The sequence below is a fragment of the Apteryx mantelli genome, chromosome 8 (assembly GCF_036417845.1).
Source record: "Apteryx mantelli isolate bAptMan1 chromosome 8, bAptMan1.hap1, whole genome shotgun sequence".
In the NCBI taxonomy this organism is placed as follows: domain Eukaryota; kingdom Metazoa; phylum Chordata; class Aves; order Apterygiformes; family Apterygidae; genus Apteryx; species Apteryx mantelli.
This window is the reverse complement of record NC_089985.1, coordinates 30,914,249-30,939,765: the sequence shown is the minus strand read 5'-3', so window position 1 is coordinate 30,939,765 and position 25,517 is coordinate 30,914,249. Positions and strand designations below refer to the sequence as shown.

General features: G+C 58.7%; 2 protein-coding genes across 4 annotated transcripts in view; one reads left to right on the top strand and one right to left on the bottom strand.

The window, feature by feature from the left end:
* ERI3 (ERI1 exoribonuclease family member 3) overlaps positions 1-11,070 on the top strand; it is a 160,303-nt gene extending 149,233 nt beyond the window's left edge. For both annotated transcript variants that reach the window (XM_067300471.1, XM_067300473.1), the window contains exon 8: positions 9,488-11,070. In XM_067300471.1, coding sequence (XP_067156572.1) covers positions 9,488-9,570 — 83 coding nt within the window. In that variant the 3' untranslated portion in view covers positions 9,571-11,070. The remainder of the gene's footprint in view (positions 1-9,487) is intronic.
* Positions 11,071-13,438: 2,368 nt separating this feature from the next.
* The window catches only part of DMAP1 (DNA methyltransferase 1 associated protein 1), a 36,430-nt gene continuing 24,351 nt past the window's right edge, over positions 13,439-25,517 (bottom strand). Inside the window, exons 9-11 of one of the 2 annotated variants that reach the window (XM_067301103.1) lie at positions 22,142-22,214; positions 19,862-20,145; positions 13,439-13,918 (exon numbers count right to left, since the gene is read on the bottom strand). In XM_067301103.1, coding sequence (XP_067157204.1) covers positions 13,859-13,918; positions 19,862-20,145; positions 22,142-22,214 — 417 coding nt within the window. In that variant the 3' untranslated portion in view covers positions 13,439-13,858. Of the gene's footprint in view, positions 13,919-16,029; positions 20,146-22,141; positions 22,215-25,517 lie in introns of those variants that run through there. The other variant, XM_067301102.1, reaches the window with a different exon arrangement.

Below are 25,517 nucleotides of genomic sequence, written 5' to 3'. Positions count from 1 at the left end.
CCCCTTCTTACCCGCTCTTAATAAACACTTTATGAGGATTTTTTTTTGTAAAGGAAAAAAAATCTCCACTCCTCGTACTTCTCTGAAGTGATAAACTCTAATTAAGTCTAATATTTAAAAATATGGTAATGGTGACTTGTTTGAATAAGTGGCCTGCATTTCCATAATTTCATTATTACGTAAAACACGCTAATTATTTGAAGTGTGCTTATTACTAAAAGAGAAATCTCCTTCTAATAAAGATGAAATTGGCTTTTTCCCTGTATTGCTGAGCATGCTGTTCCCCTTCCCTCCCGGCCGGTGAGAGGCGGTGGACGGGAGCGGGGCGATGGCGGCGCTCGCTTTGTTTGCCAGGGGATGCTGCCGGCCGGCGCGGGGTCTCGGCCGGACGTGCCGGGACGGTGCGAGGGGCTGGGGGACACGCTGCCGGCTCCGGCAGGGCGCCCCGCGCCGCTCGCCCCAGCCCGGGCAGCGCGAGGCTGGCAGCAGGGCCCTTTCCCCCTCGTTTCCTTCCTAGAGCCATTGGGGTTGGCACGAGAGAGCTAGGCACCAGCCGTCCGTCCTCTCCAGCCAGGATGCCCATACTGATGGGCTCCCCCCGGCAGCAGCCGGCACCAATCCGTGTCATCCATGAGCCGAGCTCAGCGGGCTCAGCCTCCGGGGCTGGGTGCTGGCTGCCGTGCTGTCTCGGCAGCTGGGGTATCTCAGCAGCCGGGGTGTCTCGGCAGTCGGGGCGTCTTGGCGATGGGCACGGCCGTCGGTTCCCAGCCTCCAGCTCCTGCTGCCCTGGAAGGGGGCCAGCGCGGAGGGGAAGGTGATGGGAAGAGCCGGGGGTGGCCAGGGAGGAAGCGCCGTTCCGGCCCTCAATGGGGCCGATGGCAGCCAGCCCCAGGCGGGAGGAAGCAGGTGCCGGGGCCGGGCGGCACCAGCGCCGGCCGCAGCAGCTCGGAGGAAGGAGGCTCCCTGGCTTGGGAGGACGGTGGCTTTGCGGGGAAGGTCCTGGCTCTGTGTCAGGGCTGCCTTCCCCGGGGGGACTGGGGACACCTCTGCCGGCAGGTCCTGTGGCACCCGCTGCAGGGAGAGAGCTCAGCTGCCCCAGCAGCGAAGACCCGGGGAGTGCGTGTGCACACGTGTAGGTGCACGCATGTGTGTGCACGCACATCTGAGCACGTGCAAACTGCCGTTGCGTGCCCTGAGCTGGGTAGCGCTGTGCCGTCAGGGTGCACCTCGAGTCTCACCCTGGCTTGGGAAGAAATGCCTGGGGAGAGGGTTGTGTCTCCGTCCCGGCACACTGCACCCTGGGGTCGGGTGCTGATGGGCAGCGCGCCCACCTTGCATGGGAACGGGGACACGGTTCCCCATGACCCGCCGAGCCTTATGCCCCCCTCCCTCCTTCTTGGCCATCACATTGGGTGTGGGAGGACAGAGGGGACATTGGTTGCTCTAGCATCTCTGCTAGGACGAGTAGGACGTGGAGGCCTCACGTGCAGCGTGGCTTGCCTTCCCCTTGGGCTGCCTGCTCCTGCCTGACCCGTGTGTGCTTGGGGGTGGGAAGGGCGTCCCTTCCCCCCGGGAAGGCAGCAGCAACAGGTAGGGAGGAATGAGTATTAATTGTGCTCCAAATCCTCTTCAGAGCGTTGCTGCCTCTCTGGCGGGGCAGTCAGGGGAGGCACTGGGATGAAGTCAATATAAAACTAATTTTCCTTTCTTCGTGAAGAAATGAGGTGTGTGGCAGTAACGTAATTGCAGATAATGAGGTAAGTTATTCTTAATATTCTGCACGTCGCTGTCAGCTCCACCTAATATACCTGCCGGCTGTCCGGGGCCAGCAGAGCCCCTCACACCGCGCGGAGGATTATTAGGCCATTTATTTGGGAGCAGCCCGGCAGGACCGTCCCCGTCCTCCCCGCGGCTCCCTCCAGGCTGAGCTCTCTGCGCTCTGACGTGGCCGTGTCGCCGCTGAGGCCAGGCACGCCGGTGCCGCCGGGGCCGTGCCACCGCCGCGTCCCCCCAGGCGCTGGGCTCAGTGACGCTCGCAGCCGTGGCCGCCCCGGTGCCGAAGCAGGGTCTGAGCCCGGGGCCTGGGACCTCCCGGCCCCAAAGCCGGTGCGGCTCTGCCGGGCCCGGTGCTTTTGGAAGGAGATATTGCCATTACATGTGGGGCCGGGCTTGCACAGCCCTGGTGCAGCCTGGGCGCTGCCATGGCTGGCGGCAACGTCAGTGCCGTGGCCCCCCCTTTCCTGGGTCCGGGGTGCCCGGGGAGTACGCAGGGGCCGGAGATGCTCGTGTTTCTCGGCGTGACCCTTGTTGCAGAGCTGTTCTGGGCCTGCTTTTGAGCTGAGCGTGGCCCTGGCACCTTCGGAGCGGGACGTCTCATGGCGGGGACGGGCGAAGGCTGGTTGCAGCTCCTCCCGGCTCCAGCGCGGACCGGGCGCGCAGCCGCCAGAGCCCCTCTGCGCCGGTGTGCGCTGTCACTGCTCGCGCGGCCCCGGCTCTGTCCCCTCCTGGGGCCAGGCCTGCTATCGGGGTGAGCAGCGCAGCCCGGCTGCGGCTGCCCCCGCCCGGCCCATTCGCCGTCGCCGGAGGCCGGCTGCGCGCGAGGGGGCCGGCACGGCTCCCGCCGGTCCCACCTGCTGCCTCCGCTCGCCACCGGCCTGGGGTCGGCAGCGGGGAGATGAAGGGAGGCTGTGGCCGGGCGGCCCTGTTCCCGCTTTGCAGGGAGCTGTTATACAAAGGGAGCGGTGATATTATTCATTAACAGTAATCTGCCATTATAACATTGACAAATGGCCCCTCGTCGCCCGAGCATCAGTTCTTGTACAGACCATAAAGCATGGGGACAGTTTAAATATGGACCTGCTCAGCTCGGGCCGGGGGGTGATCCGTCTTCCCAGCCGTAGCACAGGTGCAGCAGGGCTTGCTCCAAATGAGCACATTTAGCGGGGCCCCCGCTCCCGCGACGCCGCACCCCGCCGGGGCAGCCGCTGGCCCCGCTGTGATTTAAAAGCCTGCTCCTTGCGCCGGTGCTTCGGCTGCTCGGCGGCGCTCGCCGGCCCCCGTGCGCCGTCTCAGCCCAGCGCACCGCGCCTTCGGCAGCGCTCGGCCCCACAATCCCCCCCGCTGCGGCGGGATCTGTACAGGGAGGAGTCAAGGGGAGAAATGCAAGCAGGACATTGCGCTCAGGGCTTTGGCCCCTTCTCCTGGTGCCCAGGAGCCCGGGGGCAAGTGGGTCGGGTCGGACACCTGCACGGTTGTGCTGGCAGGGCCGAGACCTGCCTGCCACCCCCGCTGCCCGGAGAGCGCCCGCCCGGCGCCAGGAGGGGACGCGGCCCCTGGCCCGAAACCTCCCTCTGCCTGAGTCGCTTGTCCTTGCAGATCCCGTTAGCTCTGACGCTTGCTCCGACACGCTCGCTTTGCCCCGGGCCCCCATTGCCCTGCGCCTCCCTTTTCCACCCCTCTCCCTAGAGACCTGCCTGCATTTGGGCTCTTCTTTGCTCCTCGGCAGCCTTGGCAGGCCGTCACCTCCACATCCCACCAGGGATTGCTCCTGCTGGCTGGCAGAGGAGGGTGGTGATGGCTGGGGACGGCGGTGCCGTGGGCTGCAGGCGGCATGGTCACGTTGTGCAAAGCCCGTGGGGTCTGCGGGCCAACCTCCCCTGCTAAGGAAAGCCAAATCCTCGAGCTCCTCCTGGGCTTGCACCGATGTGGGTTTGCACCAATGTGGGCTTGCACCGATGTGGGCTTGCACCGATGTGGGCTTGCACCAATGTGGGCTTGCACCGATGTGGGCTTGCACCAATGCGGGTTTGCACTGGCCGGGGGAGGTGCACTGTGCACTGGGGCCGTGGGTTTGGAGTTGGGAGCCTGGAGGCCTCTCCTCTGTTCAGGGCAGTCGCACAAGATCGCCGGCCAGAGGCGAGAGGAGGCCACGTTTTCTGCCCGTGCCCCAGCAGTGGAGCGCGTGGCAGCACGTGTCCCCCTCTCCCGGCACCCGGGCAGGGATGGTCAGTGGTGCCACACGGTGGCAAACTCCAGCCCGAATTGAAAGGCGGCTCCCCCCTCCCCACGCAGGCGCACGTGGCGAGACGCAGGTTTGCCCTCGCCCTTGCTGGGCGTCCCTGCCGCCGAGAGCTCGGCACGACTCGGGAGGGCCGGGACACGGGGCTGCCGGGGTGCCACCGAAAGGCCGGGCGGAAGGGATTAAACCCCTGCAGGGCCACGCCGGTCTGGCGACCGGACGGCTGATCATGCCGCGCGGCTGCCGGCGGGCTCCTGGCGTCCCGGCGGCGCAGCTGGTGCCGCGCTGCGGCGACGGTGCCGGAGGCGCCCCGGGGCCGCGGCGCAGCCCACGGGGCGACGCGCGGGCCGTGCTCGGAGACGGCAGGCGAAGCGAGGGGCAGGGAAGCCAGGCAGAGCCGCTGCTCCGCTTGCAGGATAACCCCGCGCTGACCCCTTTCATACACACCACACAACACCCCTAAATCAATTGCATCTTATTATTACAATATCAATATACAATATTCCTACAATAACACCATTGATTTTCTACTCAGAGGCTGCACCTAAGTCTGTTTTAAAGAGGAGGGAGTTAATAGTGCCCTCATTAAAAATCTATAGATTACCCCCCACCCCAAAAAAAGAAAAAGCAGTTTATATTCATTAGGGCTATTGAATATAAAGTAATATGTTTGTGTAGGACATTGGAGTAATGTGATAATCCGTCCGCATATCAGGGAGAAATCCACTTAGCAACCCTGTCAGCTTGACAAGAAAAATGTGCCCATAAAGTCGGGAATACATTGAGGGAGCGAGCGCGAGGGAGAGCGGGGGCGTGCGTGCGTGCGCGCGCGTGTGCGGCACTGGGCCGAGCGGTGGGGCCGGCCGGCGGAGCGGGGGGCGCCGGGGGCCACCGTCACCCTGGCCGCGGGGCGGGCACCCCGGTGACGTCCCCCCCCCTCGGACGGGGCATCGAGGCTTTGGGACGTGCTCGGGGCTGTGGTTGGGGCCGGGGGCAACGCAGTGCCCGCTGGGATGGGGGTCCCGGGGCGCCTGGGGCTGCGGGAAAGGGGCTGGGGGGGCTCTGCCCCCCGTGCGGAGGCAGCTCCCGCCTGCCGCGGCCCCCAGGCGCCTTCAGCCTCGTGGGGCTGGGAGGGCTGGCGTGCCCCAGTCAGGGTGCTGGGGGCACTGGGAGGCTCCTGTGCCGCTGCGGTCTCGTCCGCCCCGGGGCAGCGGGGCAGCGGGGCCGCGGGCTGCGGCGAGCGCAGGGCTGGCCACGCGCTGCCTGCCTGGGATCCAGGCGCATCCCGAGCCCCGTGGTCACCTCTGGAATGGATTAAGCACTGAAAGAGCAGAAAAGCAATCCCATTCGCGCTCTCTTAGGTTGTCAATTGCCATTTTTGTAATAGAAATTCCTTTCACAAGGTAACGACGGCCAGATTTAGAGGATTTCATATTGCTAATAATTCCCCAAACGGCCATCTGACTGTGTTGTTTTAAAAGCCGCTTAGTTTTTTGCTTTGGAGTTTATGAAAATCTCCCACTCTAATATCCCGAGAGCCAGCCTATAATTGTGTTATTAAATCAATCGGAGCGGATTACATTGTAAAATCAATAGATGGCTGTAATTGCATATTAGAAAGTTGTTCTGCTGTTGTTGATTTTTTTTTACATGGATAATTATAATAAGCGTGTTTACCTTGGCGCTGATTTGGAATCAGTCTCACTAAATGACTTATGACGAGCTTGGCACTCGGCCGCAGCGGGGCCGCATGCCGCTTGGGACGGCGAGGAGGATGCTACCCGTGCGCGCGGCTCCTCAGGTGTTTGCGTGGCACGTACCTGCCGGGGTCCCGCCGGCTTTGGAGGGAGATGGCGCAGGGGGCAGCTCCCAACTTTGGGACCAAGCGTGGAAGCAAGCGAGGACTTTGCAGGGGCGGCTGGTGTGGTTTTAGGGTGCAGGCTGTCAGCGCCGGAGGGGTTAGAGAGCATCGGGCCGGTCTGCGGCAGGCCAGCTCGGGAGTCCCGGGGGGGACGCAGTGGCCAGGAGGGGTCTTGCTGCCAGTTTGGCTGTTTCCCAGGTCTCTGCAGTTTTCCTTAAAGTCATACAGGAGTGATAGCGTTGCCCATGCCAGCCCAGGGAGATATTGCGGGGGGAGCAGGGTGGCTCCATGACACGGTCTTTGGTGATCGGCAAGAAGGGGGTTGACCTTGGCCCAGCTTTCGTACCGAAATGCCCAACTACCCAGAAGAAACGGTGTCTGGCACGCGGGCTCCCTGTCCCTCGCTGGGCTCTCCGCTCCTGCGGGGCTCGGCCCCTGCGCGCGGCCCCGGCCCTGCCGCGGTGCGCCGGCGGTGCGGGACGGCTGGGCAGCAGCACCAGCCTGCAGGCGCCTCTTAAACGCAAGCCGCGTACCTGTCACCAGCCTGATAGAGCAGGTGCCAGCCAGGTTTTGCTTTGCGCTGGCTTTTTTCGGGCACCAGGCCAGGCCTGGCTGCAGGGTGAGAGCGCTCTCGGCACTGCAGCAGGCGTTGCGCTCCCTCCGGCCTCAGGTCCTGCTGGTTTTGGGCCACCGTTTCCCTTTGTGTCCCCGTAAAAGCTGCTTTACGGGGAAGGTTTGCTGGTTTCCCCGGGCCTGGGAGCTGGCACGGTGCCATCGCGGTGGCTGGGGCAGGGGGCTGTGGCCGGGGCGGCTGGGGGTGCAGCGCGGGGGATCCCTGCTGCAGTCCCAGCAGAGGGGAAGGCGAGAGCTGGTTTTGTGCTGGGACAGTGGAGGGGATGGTCCTGGGCAGCTCCCTAAATACCAAGTGCCCGTCTCTGCCCCGCGCCGGCCCGTGGGCTGGGGATGCCTCGCCGTTGCCGGGCTGTGCCCGAGGCTGGCCGCGCTGCCAGTGTGCTCGGAGGCAGGAGGACGGTCCGGGCATCCTGTGCCTGGCTCCCTTCCCCTGTTTGGCACACTGGCGAGGGACCGGGGTGCCCCAAGGAGGGCTCTGGGGCCACCTGCTCCTGGTGCCGGGGAGGCCTGTCTGCAACGCCAGTGCTTTGACAGGGATGTTACCTGCATCAGGAGGTGGGGTCTCCGGCAGCTCGGGGCAGTCCCCCGTGGGGATACACACAAGGGAAAGCTCCGTACGGCCAGGAAAGGCGGCCACAGGATGCCCCTCCACGCCACGGGCGAGCATGGGGGTTGATGCCCGCTGGAGGAGCCGTTTCCGTTGGGGTCGGCTCCCCGCAGCATCGCTCTGGCCTGGCCCCCGTTCCCAGCGCACCAGAGGAGCAGCTCCCGTGCCGGCCCGCTGCCGGGAGCTTTGCTACTGTCCAGGGAGATTTTGGGCACGCTGGGGCAGGTGCCGCCCCCACGGGCAGGCGGGCCAGACCCGGCTCGGCGGGAGTGCAGCGGTGGCCGAGGCGGCGCCGTACCTGCGCACACGCACCTGGCGGCGGGGCAGAGCCTGCCTGTCTGCACAGGGCCCTCAATCCGGCACGCGGCACTGTCAGCCGGCAGCCTGCTGTCTCCTAGACAGTGAAATATGGCCACAATTAGCCCGGATACAGTTCAATTATGATAAACAGCGTTTTCACCCTTTAAGCCGTGATTAAAAGGCCTCCTCCCGTTGATAGAGAGACCTAATTTCACATTATTATCACTGTAGCTTGATTATAAAGCACTCCTTGGATTTACAGTTGGGAGATGGATGTGGAGGCTTCTTTATCATTTACACATCAGTAATGATGCAGCCTTCCTTCCACCACCACATCCATCCCGCGGCGGGCGGCGAGAGGGGGGCCCTGCCTGCGCCCCCTCCCGGGGCACCCTCTCCCCGTGTCAGCCGGGCCCCGCTGCCACACACAAGTGGGCAAAGTCACCCTTACGGTAACAGCTTGATAAATGGGCGCGCGGTAATGAAATGGAGACATCAAGGCGTGGGGCGAGGAAGAAAGAGTGGTAATCGGAACGAGTGGAGCTGTCCCGAAACGGAGGGGAGCGGGAAGAAGGATCGCCTCTGTGCCGTGTGCTGTCAAGGGAGAAATTACACATTTACTCTTGCTTTTTCTTAAGGAGACGGCCCTCATAGATCAAAACATGGATTTACAAGCCAATTTTCAACATGAAATATAGACACCAGGAATCAATTTAAGCCCGGCTTCTATTTTAGCAAACGGTGCCTGCGTTTAGTCCCAGGTAAATAACACAAGCGAGAGCCTTCCCCCTCCCCGGCTCGCTGCCCTGCAACCTCTCGCTCCAGCAGCCGCGGCGCCGCGGGCCGGCCCCCCGCACCCACTTCGAACGTGGTGCCGGCCGCAGCTCGCCATGCCGGGCGCCTGCAGCCGGCCGGCGCGCAAGCCGGGGCGTCTTGGGGCGCCCCACTCTGGGGAGCACCCGGCGGGGCCGAGGGCCGCGCTTGGACGGGCCGGGGCTGACCCCAAACCGCAGGCGTGAGTGGAGAGAGCGGTCGTGCCGCGCTTCCCCAGCACTGCCTCGAGGCCGCGGAGCAGGACGGAGCCGGGCGCCGCACGCGGCCTCTGCCCGGTGAGGACGAAGGGAAGGGGAGGAACATGCCTGTCCGGTGGAGAAGGGCTCTGGCGTGGCCCAGCATCCCTGACCCCGGGCACCGGCTGCGGCAAGAGCCCCTTTGCTGGCTGCCAGCGGCCCAGTGCCACCGGAGGGACGGAGGGAGCTGGAAGAGGGGAGCCAGCGCAGCCCACGGCCTCGCAGCCTGGGGCCGGTGCTGGGCTCGCCAGGAAGCAGCTGTGGGCTGGGAGTCAGCGCTGGCTCAGCCTGCAGGAACGCTGCCTTCCCTCCCCACCCGCCTGCCCGGGGTGAGCCCCGCGACGGCAGCGGCCACAGCCCCGCCATGGGCTGCGGGGTGAGCGCTGGGCCGGGGAGCCCAGGGACATGAGGCCGGGCACCGCCTGGGCGATGCCACCCCCGGGGCGGGCAGGGGCCCGGCTCAGAGCCGCCTGGAGCCGCCCCAGTGTGGTGCTGGGGCCCTAACGGGGGGCCTGGCCTCCGGGTACCCCTGCGAGGGGTGGGGGGGCTGGTGCAGGGGGGCTCGGGTGCCCCGCACTCACCCCACGCCGCTGCAGGGTGCCGGGGGCAGAGGTGCTGCCCCGCTCCTGCCCCTGGCGGGGTCAGCGGCTGGGTTTGTTCCCCTGCGCGGGGCTGGGGAGCCCTGCCGAGAGCAGCGATGACCCCCCCCCCCCCCGCCTGGGGGAGGCTAGTGGGGCTGAGCCCGCCCGCGTCCCCACCTGGGTCCATGTCCTCTCCATGGGTCCTGGGCAGAGGGTCCGTCCCTGCCTGCGGGCCAGGCCAGGGGTCTCCAGCAGCGCCTGTGCCCGGCAGCCAGGGCTGGTGGGACGCGGGGGCCGTGCAGCTCCAGGCACAGCCTGTACCCTTGGGGGCCTGGGCTGAGAGACGTCCTGGCTGCCCCACGCCGGCTCCGGGCCGGAGCGCGGCTCTAACCCGGCGCCTCTGTGCTCTCTCCGCAGACGACTGTAAGAACATCGCCAACATCATGAAGACACTGGCCCATAGAGGCTTCATCTTCAAGCAGACCTCCAAACCCTTTTGATCCCCAGGGCAGGCCAGGCAGGGCTGCATGCGCCCGGCGCCGGCGAGGCGGGGAGGACGGGCTCTAGCATTCAAACGGCAACCGAGGCCAGAGGAACCGACACAAATCTCAATTCAGCTGTTAACTCCAGTAGAGGTTGTATATATGGGAAGGCAAATCTGTGTAGACCTGATGTGACTCCCTCTCTGGGCTGCTCCGGACATTATGCCATGCTAGCGGACAGCCGCGTAGGGCGCTTGCACCACATTTTAGACTCGTAGTTTGTTCTTTTCTTTAGCTCCCGATTTCCATCCCCGCCTCCATGTCCCACCCCGTCCTCCCTCTCCCGCCCTGTAGCCAGACCGTCCCCCCGGCATGGGCCGCCCCCACCTTCCCCTCTTTCTTTTCTCTGGTTTTATGTTTTCAGGCCTTGATGGCTGCTGCAGCAACACTGGCGCGTGCCTGCGCCCGGGCTGCGCTCATAGAGACGCAGCAGTGTCGAGACGGCCCCTAACCCTCCCCGCCAGCCCCGGCCTTTCCCCGAGCGCCTTTTCCCCTCTTTTTGAATCAACACTAACCCCTCTCTGACTCCTGTATGTGACAAACGCAATCCGTCTCTTTATGTTCAAGGTGAAGTGCCTGTATTCTCCGCTGCAGAGCCCCTGGCAGCCCCACCGCGGGCTGCGGGGCCCCGGAGGGCTCCGTTCAGTGGGGCAGGGGCACGGCGGGCGGGCAGCAGGAGGGAGGTGGCAGTGTCCGCGCGGAGTCCCCTGTCCCGTCCCCGTCCCGTCTGCTCGTGCCTCTTCCAGGGATGGGTGGGATGCCCAGCCCTGCGCCAGCCCTGCCGATTCCAGCTCCACCGGGGGCAGGCCCGTCGCAGCACCACGTCCATTGCCGGCGGTGGACGTGCCGGCGAGCGCTGGCCCCCCCCCAACTCACAGATACCCAAGCAGGGGAGCTGCAAATTGGCCAAGGCCCCTGACCCCGCTCGCCTCCAACCCCATCCGGCCTCCCTCGGTCCCCAAGCCGAGGCTAAGCCCCCCGTGTCCCCATGGCCCCCGCATGCTGCGGGCCGTGCCGTGCCCCTCGCAGGTCCCTGCAGACGCTCAGCAGCAGCTGGCTTGTTGCCTGAGAGAGTTGCCGAGCACATCCCCTCCGGCTGGGTGGGCTCCCGGCCGGCCAGGGCGGCTGGGGGGAAGTCATGGGGCAGGCTGGGGGCACGTGTCCCCCAGCATCACCCAGCCCTGGGGCCCTGCTGAATGGAGCCCTCGTCCGGGCGCTGACCTGCAGGGAGGCTGCAGCCCTGGGCCCGTGCGTGCATGGCCTGGAGCGAAGCCGGTGATGGCAGCCAGAAGGGCAATACAGGCACTGAACTTGGCGGTACATGACTGCATGGTGTGTGGTGTTCCAGTTAAACCAACCGATAATGCAAACCCAGCATTTTCATTGTCTAGTTATTCCAATCCTTGCTGTAAATGTGCCACATGAATAAAGTTTGGGGGTAAAGGAGCCCAGGCTGTGCCCGCGCGTGGCGAGTGTGTGCGGCGGGGGGGAGGGCAGCCGGCGGGGTCGGAGGGGACCAAGACGGGGGTGCCATGTGGGTACACAGGAGCAGGATGATGCCTTGCAAGGTGTTCCCCCACATGGGGGTACAGCACCCCAGCACATCTGCCCCCTCCCCCCAAAAAACTGTGCAAAGACAAGGTTTTTTAGCTGTAAAGGGAGGCCCGGGGGGGGGGGGGGTCCAGGGTCACCTAACGCCGGTACCACAGGTGTGTCTGCCAATCTCCCCCACCATCCTGGCTGTTCTTGTGCTTGCTGGTGCCCTGGCCAAGCTGCCTGCTCCCCAGAAGGAGCTGCCAGCCCTGCCCATCCGTGCCCTGCTCAGTGATAGCAGGGAGGGGACCTGCCGCATGCACGGGGGCTGCATGCGCTGCGCAGCCCTGGTGCCCCAGGACAGCACGGCCCCGAGGATGCTGCCAGCCTCCCCCAGCAGGCTGAGCCCGGGGTGCCCCCCAGCACAGCCTCGTGCCCAGCACGGGGTGACCGCAGAGTGCCAGGGCCACCATGGCCCACGGGCTTGTCACCCTGCCCTGCAGCCTGGCACAGCCCAGCCCCAGTGCCAGCGGCCTGAGGGCAGGACAGGCTATTTGTGGGGGTTTAACCACTGTGCAGGATTACATCAGCCAGAGACGTGCGCTGGCAATGCCCACATGTGCCTGCCAGGGAAGCAAGGACTCGAAGCACCCCTGGGCCTTCACTGCTGCACGAGAGCGTGCAAAGGAGCCCCTTCGTGCCGAGCCGGGCACATGCAGTGCCAGGCGCCTGTGCCCCTGCCGAGGCAGTGTGGGGAGCGCACCAGCAGCCCTGCTCCTCCGCGGTGGGCCGTGGGGCCCTGCGCAGCGAGGCCACGCCGTGGGGCTGACTCATCCCGCACAGGGCAGAACGTGAACGACAGCAACTGACTTTACCCGCCACAACTTGCAAGTGCCCTTGCAGGGCCCTGCGCCCGCCTGAGTAGCAGCTGCACCCACAGGGCTGCTACTGCATTTAGCCCCTCTCTGCCGCAGGCTGCAGCCAGCACTGCACTTGGCCATCCCAGCGCTTGGCAAACTGTGCTGGTGGGGGCGGTTTACACTGCACAAGATGGAGAGGAGGATGTGCTGGGGCGTTTGCTGTGCCCCGAGGGTGCCGGCACCCTGACGCACAGCCCTCGCCTGCCCGGGCTGGAGCCCAGCAGAGCCATCACAAATGCAGCCAGCTCTGCAGCACCATGAGACCAAGGGTTGGTACCAACGGCAGGGCACTCAGCACCACCGTGTCCGGGGCAGGGCGGGCAGATCCCCTCAGAGACTGGGCAACAGGAACAAGGTTGTCCTGCCAGTCGGAAGTGGGCAGCTCCCAGAGGGAAGGGGCAGCCCCAGCCCGCATGCTCCAAGCAAAGGTCATGGGGGTTTTAATGGCTCCCTCTGTGCAGCCCCTCATCAGGTTTATTGACCTATTTTCGATGGAGTCGTCTAATTAGTTTTCTATGAAAACTAAGAACTTGGCCTTTGCCCTTTACTCCTGCAGGCGAGAATGTGACTCAGAGGACGCTGTCACGGCATATCGATCACCAGCCACACTCGAAAGGCAGCGCGCGGAGGGGCCGTGGGGTGGGCAGGCGCGAGGCGGGCAGGGGAGCTCTGTGCAGAGCAGAGCGCGCTGCCGGGGCTGCCCGGTGCCTGCCATGGCAGCAGCTGCAGAGGCAGTGCACGAGCCCCGGCACCCAGCTAAACACGAGGTGCAGAGACCAGGGGGCCCCTCTCACTGCAGACTGAAGGCAGAGGTGTCCCGCCTGCCTCGAGCAGGGCGGCAGGAGGAAGAACCGGGCCAGACAGTGAGCGCCGGGGACAACACGAGCGTTTCCCAGCCATGGGGGGGGGCCGCACCTGTGAACGGGTAGGCCTGGCGGAGGAGCCCCTCGGCCAGGGCCAGGTGGCACTCGCAGGTGTGGGGCAGCAAGCACCATCTGCCCATGCAAGAACCCCTGGAGGACAGCAGATACCTGGGGGCCAGGCGTACGGGGCGCAGGCTGGTGAAATCCCCACGAGTGGATGGAGGCGGCTGCAGCCGAGGGGGGCAGCAATGCGGCACCACCACGGTCACCCACCACAGCTCGGAGCAGGGCAGCAGCATTCCCCGCAGGCCTGGTGGCCCGGAGGGCACCAGGGGATGCAGTAACCCCCACTGCAACCCCTGCGACCGAGGGAAATGGGCCCAGAGAGAGCCAAGAGAGAGCACCCGGGGCTCCCAGGGACCCTGCCTGGGGCGGAGCCGAGACGGCTCGCATCCGCTCTCCTCCCGCTCCACACAGGCTTTCCAGGGCTAATGACGACTCTGGTTCAGGTACAAGTGACGGGTTCTGTATTTACAGGGACGCTCACAAAAATCTGGCATGTTTAAAAAAAAAAAAAAACCCACCAGAACAAAAACGCAGCTAATGCTAGCGGACACAGGGCAGCCTCGTGCGGAGCAGCGGCTGCTGGCAGAGCGCTGCACGGCACCCTGCAGCCTCGGGGCCGCCCTCCAGCACCTGCTGCAGGTGTCCGGAGGCCGCACCACTCCAGCAGTCCTGGGGGCAGATGGGGCCGTGGCGCTGGGAAGGGGATGGCTCCCGCTGTTCTCTGGAGCGCTGTATCATTTGCCCCAGCAAGGCCCCCTTCCTGCCCCATGGCGGCAGTCAGCCAGCTGTCCCGGGGGCTCCAGGACGGGACGGCACTGACCCTGCACACAGCTCTGCACCTCCTCCTCGCCCAGCGCAGGGGGCTCACGGCTTCTTCACCTTCTTGACGGAGGAGGAGCTGGAGGCCGACTCCCTTCGCTTTCTCTGCTCCAAGAGGGAGACGGGGAAACAAAAGAAAAACCAGGGTCAGCGGGTGGGAGCGCTCAGGTCACGCAGCAAACACACCCGCCTGTCTCGGAGCCTGTCCCAGAGCCGGCCGCGGAGCGGGGGCAGTGAGCGGCAGAGCCGGCAGGGCCAGAGCAGCGCTGAACCATGCTGCTGTCCGCCTGGGTGAAGGTGGAGCTGGAGCCCTGGAAGACGAGAGGCACTGGGCTAGCACCCTCGGGGGACATCACCTCCCCAACACAGACAGGGACTGACCCAATGTTTAGCTTCGGGACAGTCGTTTTTGCGGCGCAGGAGGCCTGGGGGCGACCAGGAGACAGGGGCCGAGCTCTGCAACATCACAGCAGCCCCAGGAGCCCTGGCCCAAAAGAGCCTGTGCACAAGACCACCCAACGAACAGGGCTTTGGGAGCGCAACCCCAGAGCAGAGCAGCTCCACCTCATCAGCAGCTGTGCCGGGGGGTGCTCAGAGCAGGAAAGGGCAGAGTCTTCAACCCTTCCTTGCACGCAGCACCTCTGCTTTCCAGGTGGGCTCAGACCTGCCGTGAAACGGCCCTGGAGCACCCCAGGAGGGACAGGCGGCTGATGGAGAACCACAGATCCTCCAAAAACCACCTCGCTTCTGGGCAGTGCACACCGATGTGTCCATGCCTGAGCAAGACTAGTGGGCTCTAGTGAGCCTCACCTTTCACAGAAAAGGCTGCAGGGCTGAACCAGGGCATCCAAGGGAGGACAGGGACATCCATACCAAGCTGGGAACGTAACCCCGGCCTTATCAATGCATTCGCAATGAGACTCACTGTGCTAGGCGCTGCACAGACACTACGACCGAGACAACATCCCATCGTAGACAGGACAGCAACCAAAGCTGGGCTCCTGGATGCTGGGTGCCCCGGCATGGCCAGAGAGTGACTGGGTACCCCGTGCATTGGGTACTGTAGGGACAAGCAACAGCAGAGCCCACGGGGCCCTGCCACACCGTATGAGATCGGGTCCTCTGTGCAATGCATCGCGGGCAGTGGTGGATGCCAGGGGCTGCGGAAGCGCTGCACAGGCACGGTGACTGCGGTCAGGTCCCCGCCATGCCAAGCCCTGCAGACATTCAGCCACCCCCGGCCTGCACTTTAGCACTTCACACAGCAGCTGCAGCCCGATGAAGCTGGATGAGGCAGGAGCAGCTTGGGAGAAGGGCTGAGGCACAGAGTAAAATGAGGATAACTGATGATTATCACAGAAAATATCGTGGTAGCAACACACCACATCACTGAAGGGGCACAGCCAGAGCCCAGCCCAGGGGCTACTCACACCTGTGCTGCCAAAGGTTGGGAATGACAGCTAGGAGCCAGATCCAACACACGTGTGATCTTCCCCCCTCTCCACTCCATTAACTGACTGTTGGCTGTCTCAACCAAGTTATGGGGACCTGGTATGCCAGCACTGATCCTCATGCCTTCCTCCATGGCTGTGCGGCCTGGATGGAGGGCTTTTGCAGCCTGCCTGGGAAGGCATAGGACAGGTCTGGAGGTGAGCACCAGTCAGTCAACTCTAGCATAACTCCAGGTAGACCAACCAGCAGCAATGCTGGCTCTGCCACCGCCCAAGCCAGCAGGCTCCCAGGGGACGGAGAAGGCAGAGCTATCGCTCTCCAAAACAAGCCAGGCCTGCCTGTCCCTCCTCCTTCAACCCGTCTGGTCTCACACACATGCAAGCGTGTGCTCTTGGGGGCAGCGCACACAGTGGGAGGCCTTGCCTGCCTCCCCCAGCAGGAACACAGCCCCGAGTCTCCACTTTGCGCTGGGCAGACGGCAAACAGAGCATGGAATTTGCACGGCTAAAAGTTAAATACAACACACACAAGGGTTTCGTCAGAGGACCTGGCACGGCTGCCTTCTCGGGATCCGATTAACAGGGAAATAAAAGGGCCAGAGAACCCACACAACAGTGTGAACAGATGCCCTATAAAAATCAAATACATGGTAATCAAGGGGACCGAAAGGTACATTTAAAAAAACAAAAACCCACCCTGGAAACAAAGGATCTGAGCTTTGTAGCTTTCCTGGGAAGGCTGTGGAATTAATGGGGAAGAGCACATGTGTTTGATAATCTTTATATGGCAAAAGACCCATCTTTCAAATATGTCACAAATTCATATTAATCACCTTCCTATTGCCTTCTGTGGCGCAGCTATTCCAGTTGCCTTGGGCAAAATTGGGAACTGTCTGGTTAAAAAAAATGTTTTACATTATAATTTACAAGAGCCTACAAGTCTAGTTTCTTTTAATGGGAAGAACGATTAAAAAAAAAAAGAGGAATATATATACACCCTGGTATATATACACTATATATATATATTTTATATATATATATATATATATATATAAAAAAGACAGATATTGTAACTCCATCTGGAAAGAGAGAATGTTTGATCTTAACAATGTAACTTCTGGCTTTCAAACAGGCTCAGAAAACAAGAAGTCAGCAGGAGTTCAGATAAAGGAAGCTTAAAAGTCAAATAATTCTGACTCTGAACCCGAGACTTCTTAGACTCAAGGTCTTTTCCTTTACCCATTAATGGGCTGACTTGTGAGCTCAGGAACAAAGTGCTGCAATGTGAGGATTTCTGAGAGTCACTCATTACAGATCACTGAGTGGAGTCTGAGTTGCAGAAATCAAAGGATCCAATCTGGAGTAACTGGCTGAACTTCTGCTTGGAACTAATTTGTTCCAAGTTCGGCTCACCTTTCACCTCCCGAAGGCCCCGAGTAAAGTCCCTACTGGGGTCAGCAGCACACGGCACTGGGGGGATCTCGGCTCTGCTTTAATGGTCAGCAATGGGCACCACAGCCCCTAGGAGAGGATGGGCAGGCAGCCATGGTAGGAGGGATGCAGTGGACACAGCAGGGCAGAACAGTGATGGGCTTCATGCTGGCTCAGAGCATCTTGCCACTGGGATACGCAGGCACCTCTCCTAACCCAGGCTAAAAGCACATGCTCCGCCGCGTGGAGCTGTAGTGCACCCACGGGTGCTCGATGCAGACATGAGAGGCTTCCAGGGCTAGCAGCGAGGCCCGAGCATCTCTACAGGCAGTGCTGCTGGGGGGCTGGATGCTCCCCCAGCGACGGTTGCTTCTGCCTATCCCCAGGGCAAGGACTGAGCTGGAGAAACACCCTGCTAACAAGGGTATCCCTGTCCGCAGGCTGAGCGCACTGCCTGGGGGCATGGGGGCAGCCAGCTGCTCCCACAACCAGCACCTCAGGACCCTGGGGTGCCTTTGCTCATTAACGCCAACTCCTGTAAAGGAAGCTAGGTTTCCAGGGCAGGACTTGGGACTAGGAGTCCTGACTCCGACTTCTGGCTTTGCACTCCGCCCCTCCAACACCTGGAACAAGACACCTCTCTGGGGAAACAAATCTGGCTTCAGAGGAGCAGCTGGTTTGGAGACTGAACTAATCCATGCTTAATCCAATGTGTGGAGTGCCATGGATGGGCAGCACTCAACAGCACAAAGGGATTCTCTATTTAACTCAGAGGGATTTGAAGCAGGGAGATTAAATGACTCCCCTGAGGGCCCCTGGCAGCTCAGCAGCAAAGCAGGTGCTTGAACTTGGGAGTTCAAGGCTAGGGTGGCTGGGTTAAACCACTGCAGCAGCCTTGGAAAGGCAAGGGCAAGGTGTCACCCACAGAAATACCCGGAGCCAGGGCTGCAGGAGGCGAGGGAGGGAAAGACCACTACAGAGCACCACTGCGCTTGCACAAGCCTGCTGAGCGGAGAGGCTGGATCTCCCTCAGCAAAACACTTGCTCTGCTCTTTGCACTACCAATATTGCCACCCCCGTTATGAGAGAGCCATGGGTAGGCAACAAGGCTGGGGCTCCTGCGGCTGCGCACTATGCTTACACAGGGCAATGCACAGGCTTACACGGGAAACGGCCTTTGCAGCGCCATGTCCTGGGCCTACTGTCTCCTACACCATTCCCATCGCACCAGGCACCTGATCCTGGGAACCCTCAGGGTTACAGTTGTGCAGGATGGGGACACTCATATGCACCCCACCAGCACCTTCCCCAGCCATCCCCCTTCTCAGGGCTGACTCCAGCCTGCTGCTCTTATGCTGGTTTTAACTGCAACACTGAGCAAGAGGCACCGGGGCTGCTCCTGCCAGCTCCTGGCCAGGCAGGGAACGTCAGCAGCCTTGGCAGAGAGCACACACAGCCATCGCTCAGTTCAGCCCATCCTCAGAAAAGCTGCTGGTGGGCCACAGGCTGCTGGTTTCTTACACTGCCTCGCTGGTGAGGGAGGTGAAAAAGGGATGAGGCAAGCAAAGTGCAAGGCCCAGCCTGACTCTCACAACATAACCGAGCCAGGCAGAACATGGTACAGCAGCTCCATTCCCCTCCTCTGCAAGATATTCCTCCAGCTGGGATGTAATTTTTTCCCCCCTCGAAAGGTAGCATAAAATGGTCACAGTGTGAATGTGCTTGACCTTTTGTCTTGGACTAATCTAATTGTGTCGTCTTTGTGTAATCAGCCGGTAAAGGTCAGTGCTGTATTTAACATGGGGGCCCTTTAGGTACTGAATTTGCCTTGCAGTGAATTAACTTGATTATATTTCTTTCAAATATGTCAGAGACCAGGTCACTTTAACCCCCTCTTTGCTGCCTGGGCCCACCTCTTTGTTCCCAATTCCAGGAGGTGGTGCTGAGGAAGAACATGGTTGGAAACACACTGGGGCTCCCTCCTCCTGCGGTCACCACCGCCATGTCCCCCAACTTCCCAACAAGCAAAGTCTCAAGGGAGAGCGAGTGTGCTGTGAATCAGCCTGAAAGGTTTGCAAACCAGACCCCTCCGGACCCCAGCATGTGTGTGGGGGTGGTGGTGGATTGAATGCAGTGAAAAAACTCAGAAGACGCCTTTGCAAACATGAACCTGGCTCAGTGGAACGCTTCCTTACGACTCCATATTGTCACAATTGAATAGGACATTACTCAAGTCCAGATTAATGTGTCACCTCTGTCGTTGACAGATAAGGTGTTCTCAATATCCTGCAATACATTATACATTTTAGAAAGTAAAGGTCTGTGCCGCTGCTACTGGGGGCAGTATATCTGAGGCGTCAGGGATGCCAGTGTGTGGAGATGGGCAGGTTTTTATCAGGCAGTTCAGCTCAGCTGTGCAAGGGGACTGCACAGGGGGAAAGCAACTTTGGCTGACCCTCAGGTATAGCCTTGGCCCTGAGGCAGTGGTGAGGGGCAGGTAGCCTACTCTCATGCAGGCAGGGAGGAGAGGGCTGGTGATGTGCACGTGCCCAGGATGCCGCCACAGGGCTCATGGTGGAAGCTAGGGTGGTCTCCAGAACCCCGAAGTCTGGCTTTCCTTTCTCTGCACTGAAAGGGTGGTATAAAAACACCCTCTTGGCTCTTTAAATACCTCTCTCCTTCCCAAGCCTCCTGCCTCAGGTAGGGCTACTGCCTGACTCCAGGAAGTTGAGCAGGTCATGGCTCATCATCTCAGGACCGCTATTCCCGCTCACCTCCCTTTGCTGAGCAACCCTCATGGGGCTCTGTCTAGGAGGGAAGCGCCTGAGGCCTGCAGCTGTACTGGCATCACTGTTCCCGCCCCGGTGCAAGCTTGCGTCACCCAAGGCCTCACTGCTTTGGTCTGTGGTGGCACCCACGTCAAGCCATCTGTCTGCATGCAGGATGTAGAAAGCCCTGCTGACCCCACCTATAGCACCAAGAACACAGTCCAGCACAAGAGATGTGCCCAGAGAGCAGCACTGGGACTTGGGGGAACAGGCGTGCTGTGCTCCCTTGGACGCGCACACCTGGAGGGAGAGCAGGGCAGCGTTCCCAGCACTTGTCAGGGCATCTGTGTTGGAGACCTGAGTGCTCCCTGTTCTGCCCCCCCAACCTTCCTTCTCACCGAGTTGGGGGTCAGTGGTGCTCCTACTACATCAATGATCTGGTCCTTGGAATCTCCCTTGCCCTCCTCGATGCCGAGCCCTGCCTGGCCGTCCGGATGGGTGCCTTCCACACTGAGGGGGCCAATACTACCAGCTTTGGCCAGGGCCTCATATCGGTGCCGTAACATCTGCAGCTCATATTCGCAGTTGGCAAAGGCCTGCTTCAGCTCATAGAGCAGCACCAGGTCACTCCGCAGCTCGTTGAACATCTGCACGATCTCCTCCGTGGGCATGGGGTTGAGATCTAGGGAGGAAAGGGGTCCTGTTAAACACACACAGTTGCAACCCAAGGACAGCATATCCCTAGAAAGGTCCTGGCTGCCCAGTTCGTTTCCATAAAGATATGCCAAGAGCCTCACTCCCATTGCATGGTTCATTAGCAAGCAGAATCCCTAAGGGCTGGAGACCTGGAATTTGCAGGAGCTCCCTTGGCTCTGGCCAAAGACTAAGGATGAACCTGCTAGGTCCAGGGCTCAGAGCAAGTGAACTCAGTCTCTGGAGCAAGTCCTCACACGTTGCTACAGAGGACAGGAAAACTCCTGCTGCCCCCTGTGCCTCCACCAACAAGGGGCTGATGGGCTGAGCTCCCTTGTCTCTCTTGTCACTCCTCCCAAGGCAGAGCTGAAGCAGAAAATTGCCCTGCTGCTGTGCTACACATTTTAATGCGGACCTGAACTGGCTGTAGCAAGGTCTGGCAGGCCACCTCCAAGCCCTGCAGCCTGCTGCAGTCCAGCACATGCACGCACACACACACACACACAAAGCCAGAAAGAGCTGCATGTGCCGGGGAGAAAAAGGATAAAGCTCTATGTTTGACCTGATACACAGCAGTGGTCCCCTGTTGGCAGGGCTGTCCACAGGACCCCTTCCTGCCAGCACTGTGTGTAGTCACCCACACAAAGCCAAGGTGTTTCTGCACTCTAAGACACAGCAGAGCTGGAGCAACAGAAAGCACTTGAGCTGTTTTTGTAAGACAGGAGTGGGGAGTCAGGAACCCTTCCTCACGCTCATGGAAAGCGAGCCCTAGGAGGCAGATCAGATCCTTCCCAAGATCCTTCCTCAGATCCTTCCCAAGGCTTCCCTAGTAAGCTCCACTGGCACTCTTTCAGCCTCAATCCTGCCATTCCACTAAACACATTTATAATCCAATTAATCTCCCTCCCTCTGATCTCTCCTCTGTTTTCAATCTTGGACTACACAGCCCCTAAGAGAGCAGATCTTCCCATTTTTCCCTGGCCTACAGACTATTCCTAAGGAAAAAAAAAAACAAAAACAAAAACCTCCCTTAGTTTTAAAGGAGAGAGAAGAAACCACCTTGGTTTAGCCGCATTCACCTGCCACAGGAGGCCTTCAGAACTGCACAGTCTCTGAAGCATCATATCATGCCATAGGCTATTTGGCCTCGAAATTAACAACAATTAACAGAAATTGGTTCTGGGAGCAGGCTCAGTAATCACCTCTAAACCAACAATAAAGCTTTTCTTTTTTTTTTTTTTTTAATTCCCCAGCCATAGAGGGGAGGAAAGGAGTCATCAAGTGTCTAACCAAGGGGCACTGCATGCTGGGACATGTAGTACCTGCAAACTGTACCTACTGCACAGAGGGCAGCAGCTGGCCATGGGCTGCACTTCTTCTCCTCCAGCTAGAAGCAGGTACTGTACATGTTAAGTGAACCCTTCTTTCTACTGCTAAGACACCAGAGTTCAAGAGTGAGAGATGTGTGTTTACTTGCCTTTCAGTAGAGATGCTCCAGATTTTCACACAGCATGCAACATATAAAGGGGGGATGAACAGTCCCAGACGCATTTTGGACTTGCCACCACGAGCAGTAAATTAAGAGGAAATGAAGCTTGAAAGCAAGACAGGGCAGCCCTGAACAATGCGCATGCCATGGTCACTAACACACTCAGAAGTACCTCTCCTGGCAAGGCTGAGATTTGCCTTCCTAATACTGTGCTGCCTCTCTTGATGGTTAAAAAGGCCCAAACAAGAGAGAAACAAAGGCTCTTTTAAAACATTTTTCTACTGGGAGGAAAAAAACCCTGTGCATCTTGTTCTGGCTTTTACCCTCTCTCTCTTTCTTTCTTTTTTTTTTAAAACACATAAAATATTTTAAAAACCATTCACATACTGTTATTCAAGAAACTTGCTGTATTACTAGGGGAAAAAATAGCCCATCTCAAGAACAAAGGCTAGCTCTGTGTGTCTCTTTCTCTCTCTCGCGTGCCCCCTTTACTCACCTACTCCGAGTTCCATCAGCATCTGCTCCAGGGCTTTAATCTTCTTCTGTCCCACCGAGCTTGGCAGTTTCATCTGGAACACAAAGGTAACAGAGCCACACAGCTCAGAGATAGCCCTCACTCACAGCCGTCTAGTTCAAAAGGCAAGAGAGCTTTTCTTTTTATAGTGCAGGGGGAACAAAAAAAGAAAGGGAGAGAAAGGAAAAAATCAAGTGGTAAGAGAGGGAGACGGGGCTGAAAGTTTTCAGACTAGGTCCGAGGGCAAGCATTGAAAAGCCCGGTCGTGAGGGCTTTTATTTTCTCTCTCGTGTGTGTGCAAGACACGCTGTTTTACAGTTTCCATGTGTCACTGAATTAACAACAAAAGTTCTTCTTGGCTTCAAACCCTCTCCTGCGGTGCCCAGCCCATCAAAGGGCTCATTTACACAGTGGCTAATGTGAAATGCTGCCCTACTTTATTCGCTTTAGCCGGCCTGATTAGACTCATGCGCTAACAGACTCACTTCTCCTTTTACCTGCTGAGCCCCAGACCTGTGGGATTCATTTACAGAGCAGGCTTTATAACAAAGGGGAGAGACAGAGAGAGCACAGTTACTTGACTGGCGGAAGTGTGAACACACATTTACATTGGAGCTAAGGGGCTAGGTGAGAGAGAAAGCATCAGATGTGAGCTATGAAAGGGAACGAGAGCTGGCCAGGAGAGGAAGAATGCATACACTTAGCAGGGTCCTTCCTCTGCATTCATTTGGGCTCTAGCAGGAGAGCTAGCTGCTCAGACCAAGCGTTTATTAGATTACAAGCAGCACAAACGCAGCTGGCACAATATGGCAGGGAGAACAGGTTTCCAAGCCCTGCAGGTATAGCCAAGAACGAATGAAAGCACTTTCCTTCCTCAATGAGGATAGAAGACAGACTAGGAGAGATGATTCACAACACAGCAGCATAAGCCACCTTACTGCACACATTCATACACTGCCCCTCCACACCTGATCCTGGGAAGGTGAGCCCACATCTCATCTGGGGAGCACCATCCCTATGAAGAACCCTCCAGCTGAAGCTGCCCAGCAGGCCATTAAACAGCCAAGAGGGAACAGCAACCTGTAGCTGTGACCAATCCAGCACCAATCAGTGGCCCCAACCTTTGCCGAATGAACCCATGAGCTGCACCACTGGGCTGGGAATGACCTGAAGGCAGAGCCATTCTTTATTCCCCCTGAAAACTGGCCCCGGAGGTGAGCTCACCCGAAGGTCTCACTGTCAGCTTACTTCCCATGAGCCACAGGCCCTGAAACATATCTTTTCCACAGCATTCATTTCCCCAGCACAACTCCTGCCACGCAAAGATGACAACAACAGACACCATCTGGAACTTTTAATTGGTTTGAAGGCAGGACTACCGCATGCACACACTAAAATGGTGAAAGCACTAACCTTAACTCAGCTATAGCTGAATACATACTGTCAGCAGTTCCACAAACCAAACGCAGGACCTGCTAGAAAAACCCCACCTTCTCCATCACGTCATTTCAGCCAAGAAACCAGAGTACAGATGCTACAGAGCACACCAGGAGAACAGGCCCTTCACAGTATACTCTGCAAAGTACCCGGTCCTTTCACTAGATATTACAAGCACAATAAAAACACCAGCAAAGGACCAAGAGGGCTACCAGGGAAGGATTTGAAAGAAACCAAGCTGATCCAGAGGATGCAAAAGGACAGCAGTGAGAGCTGCTGTCCTTTGCACAGGAGCAGTAGGGAAAGAGAGGAAAACCTGTCCTTGTGCAAACAGCCAGCATGGGTAAGGACTAGAGGCCACCTCTGTCCTTATTTATACCCTGAGGGTCTTTGGCTTAGTGCTGGGTTTTCTGCACAGCAATGAATTTCATTCTTCAGAGACTGAATCTTACATTTGACTACAAAATGATTGTTTTAGCAGAGGAAAGGCTGCCAGAGGTATCAGGTACTTGGATTTCAGTCAAGCCTTTGGACCAGAGGCTTAACTTGAGTAGAATCATACTAAATAGGCTTCCACAGTAGCTGTGCAGCACAGGTTCTGAGGAAAAGCAGCAGGACTGGGAGAGTCCCAAGACAGATGAGGGAAGAGTGCAGCCCATCGTACCAGAACAGGGACAGTTCCGTTTATTTGATGTGTGCTATGCTGCAGCTAGCAACTGGATACCAAGGAAGGAAAGGTCACTTAGCATAGCTTTGCAAGAGATGGAACAGTTAGCCTAGAGCATCAGAAAGATATTCCTGAGAGCAAGAAGTCTTGGTCCAGAGAATTAGTCCACTCCACTACAAGAATTCATGCAGAACATTTAAGATGGATCACACGCACAATTCTGCCTCAGCCAGGAGATGTACAGGCTGACCTAGTTGGGTTGTGCTATCCTTAACTTCTAGGACACCAAAAAAATCAGAGAGCCCAGCATCATGGGACCACAACTCTTCACTGAAGATGTCTAGACAGACAATACTTCCATGATTACTAGAGCTCCTAAGAATCTGTCTTCATCCTTGTCCCCAGCACTCAAACACATTACGGTCTTTCCAGCTAAAGACAACATTCCTTTCTGCCAAGCGTCAGCTGGCAAAAGCATGCTGGACTTCAAGCTGAATTCAGGAACAAAGGACAAAAAATCAGAAAAGACCGTGCTTGGTTAGGCTAGGTGGACAGGTAGGCAGGACTAACATCATATAACTCAGCAACAATATCTTGGTTTGGTGGTTAGGGGAAGAGCACAAGCTTTTCCCTTAGGAGGCTTCCAGTAGCTCAAGGAACTAGTGGCAACACAAATGATTACTCCAGCAAAGCCTTCAACTGTAATATTGTGTGTGTCCTGCTCTTGTTTGATAGGAGTCTGGTCAACAAATGAATACAGAGCAAAGGTCTTCACTGATGCTCCTGAAGATTGGAGGATAGGGCAGTGACAGGCAGGACAAATTAATCTAACTACAAAGAAAGGGGCACTAGAAACGCTCAGGAGGAGTAGGGCTGTTTGTTTAGTTTAAGAACACATCAATTAAACTTCCTTTTAATTCAGGCAGGAGGATCTGGCCTGCAAATAGGAAGGCTTCATTGGTTTCTCAAAGCAAGAGTATATTTTAATTTTACCATCATTAAGAAAATGTTATGATTTATGTGGCTGCTGTCGGACTAATATCTTTAGAATTTAGCTGGCTAAGCCAATTCATCTCTAAGACTGATGAAGGCTGATTGCTCTCTATGCAAAATGTATTAAAACTAAATGAGCAGTCTATTACTCAAATGCTGCTGATAATCTGTTAGTTAGGGTCCGTTAGCTGGGCTGCCTTGTTGCAGGGGCGAAGCCTTAGTGCCCTGTATGGCTCAGATAAGCCCAAGCTTACTTCAGCA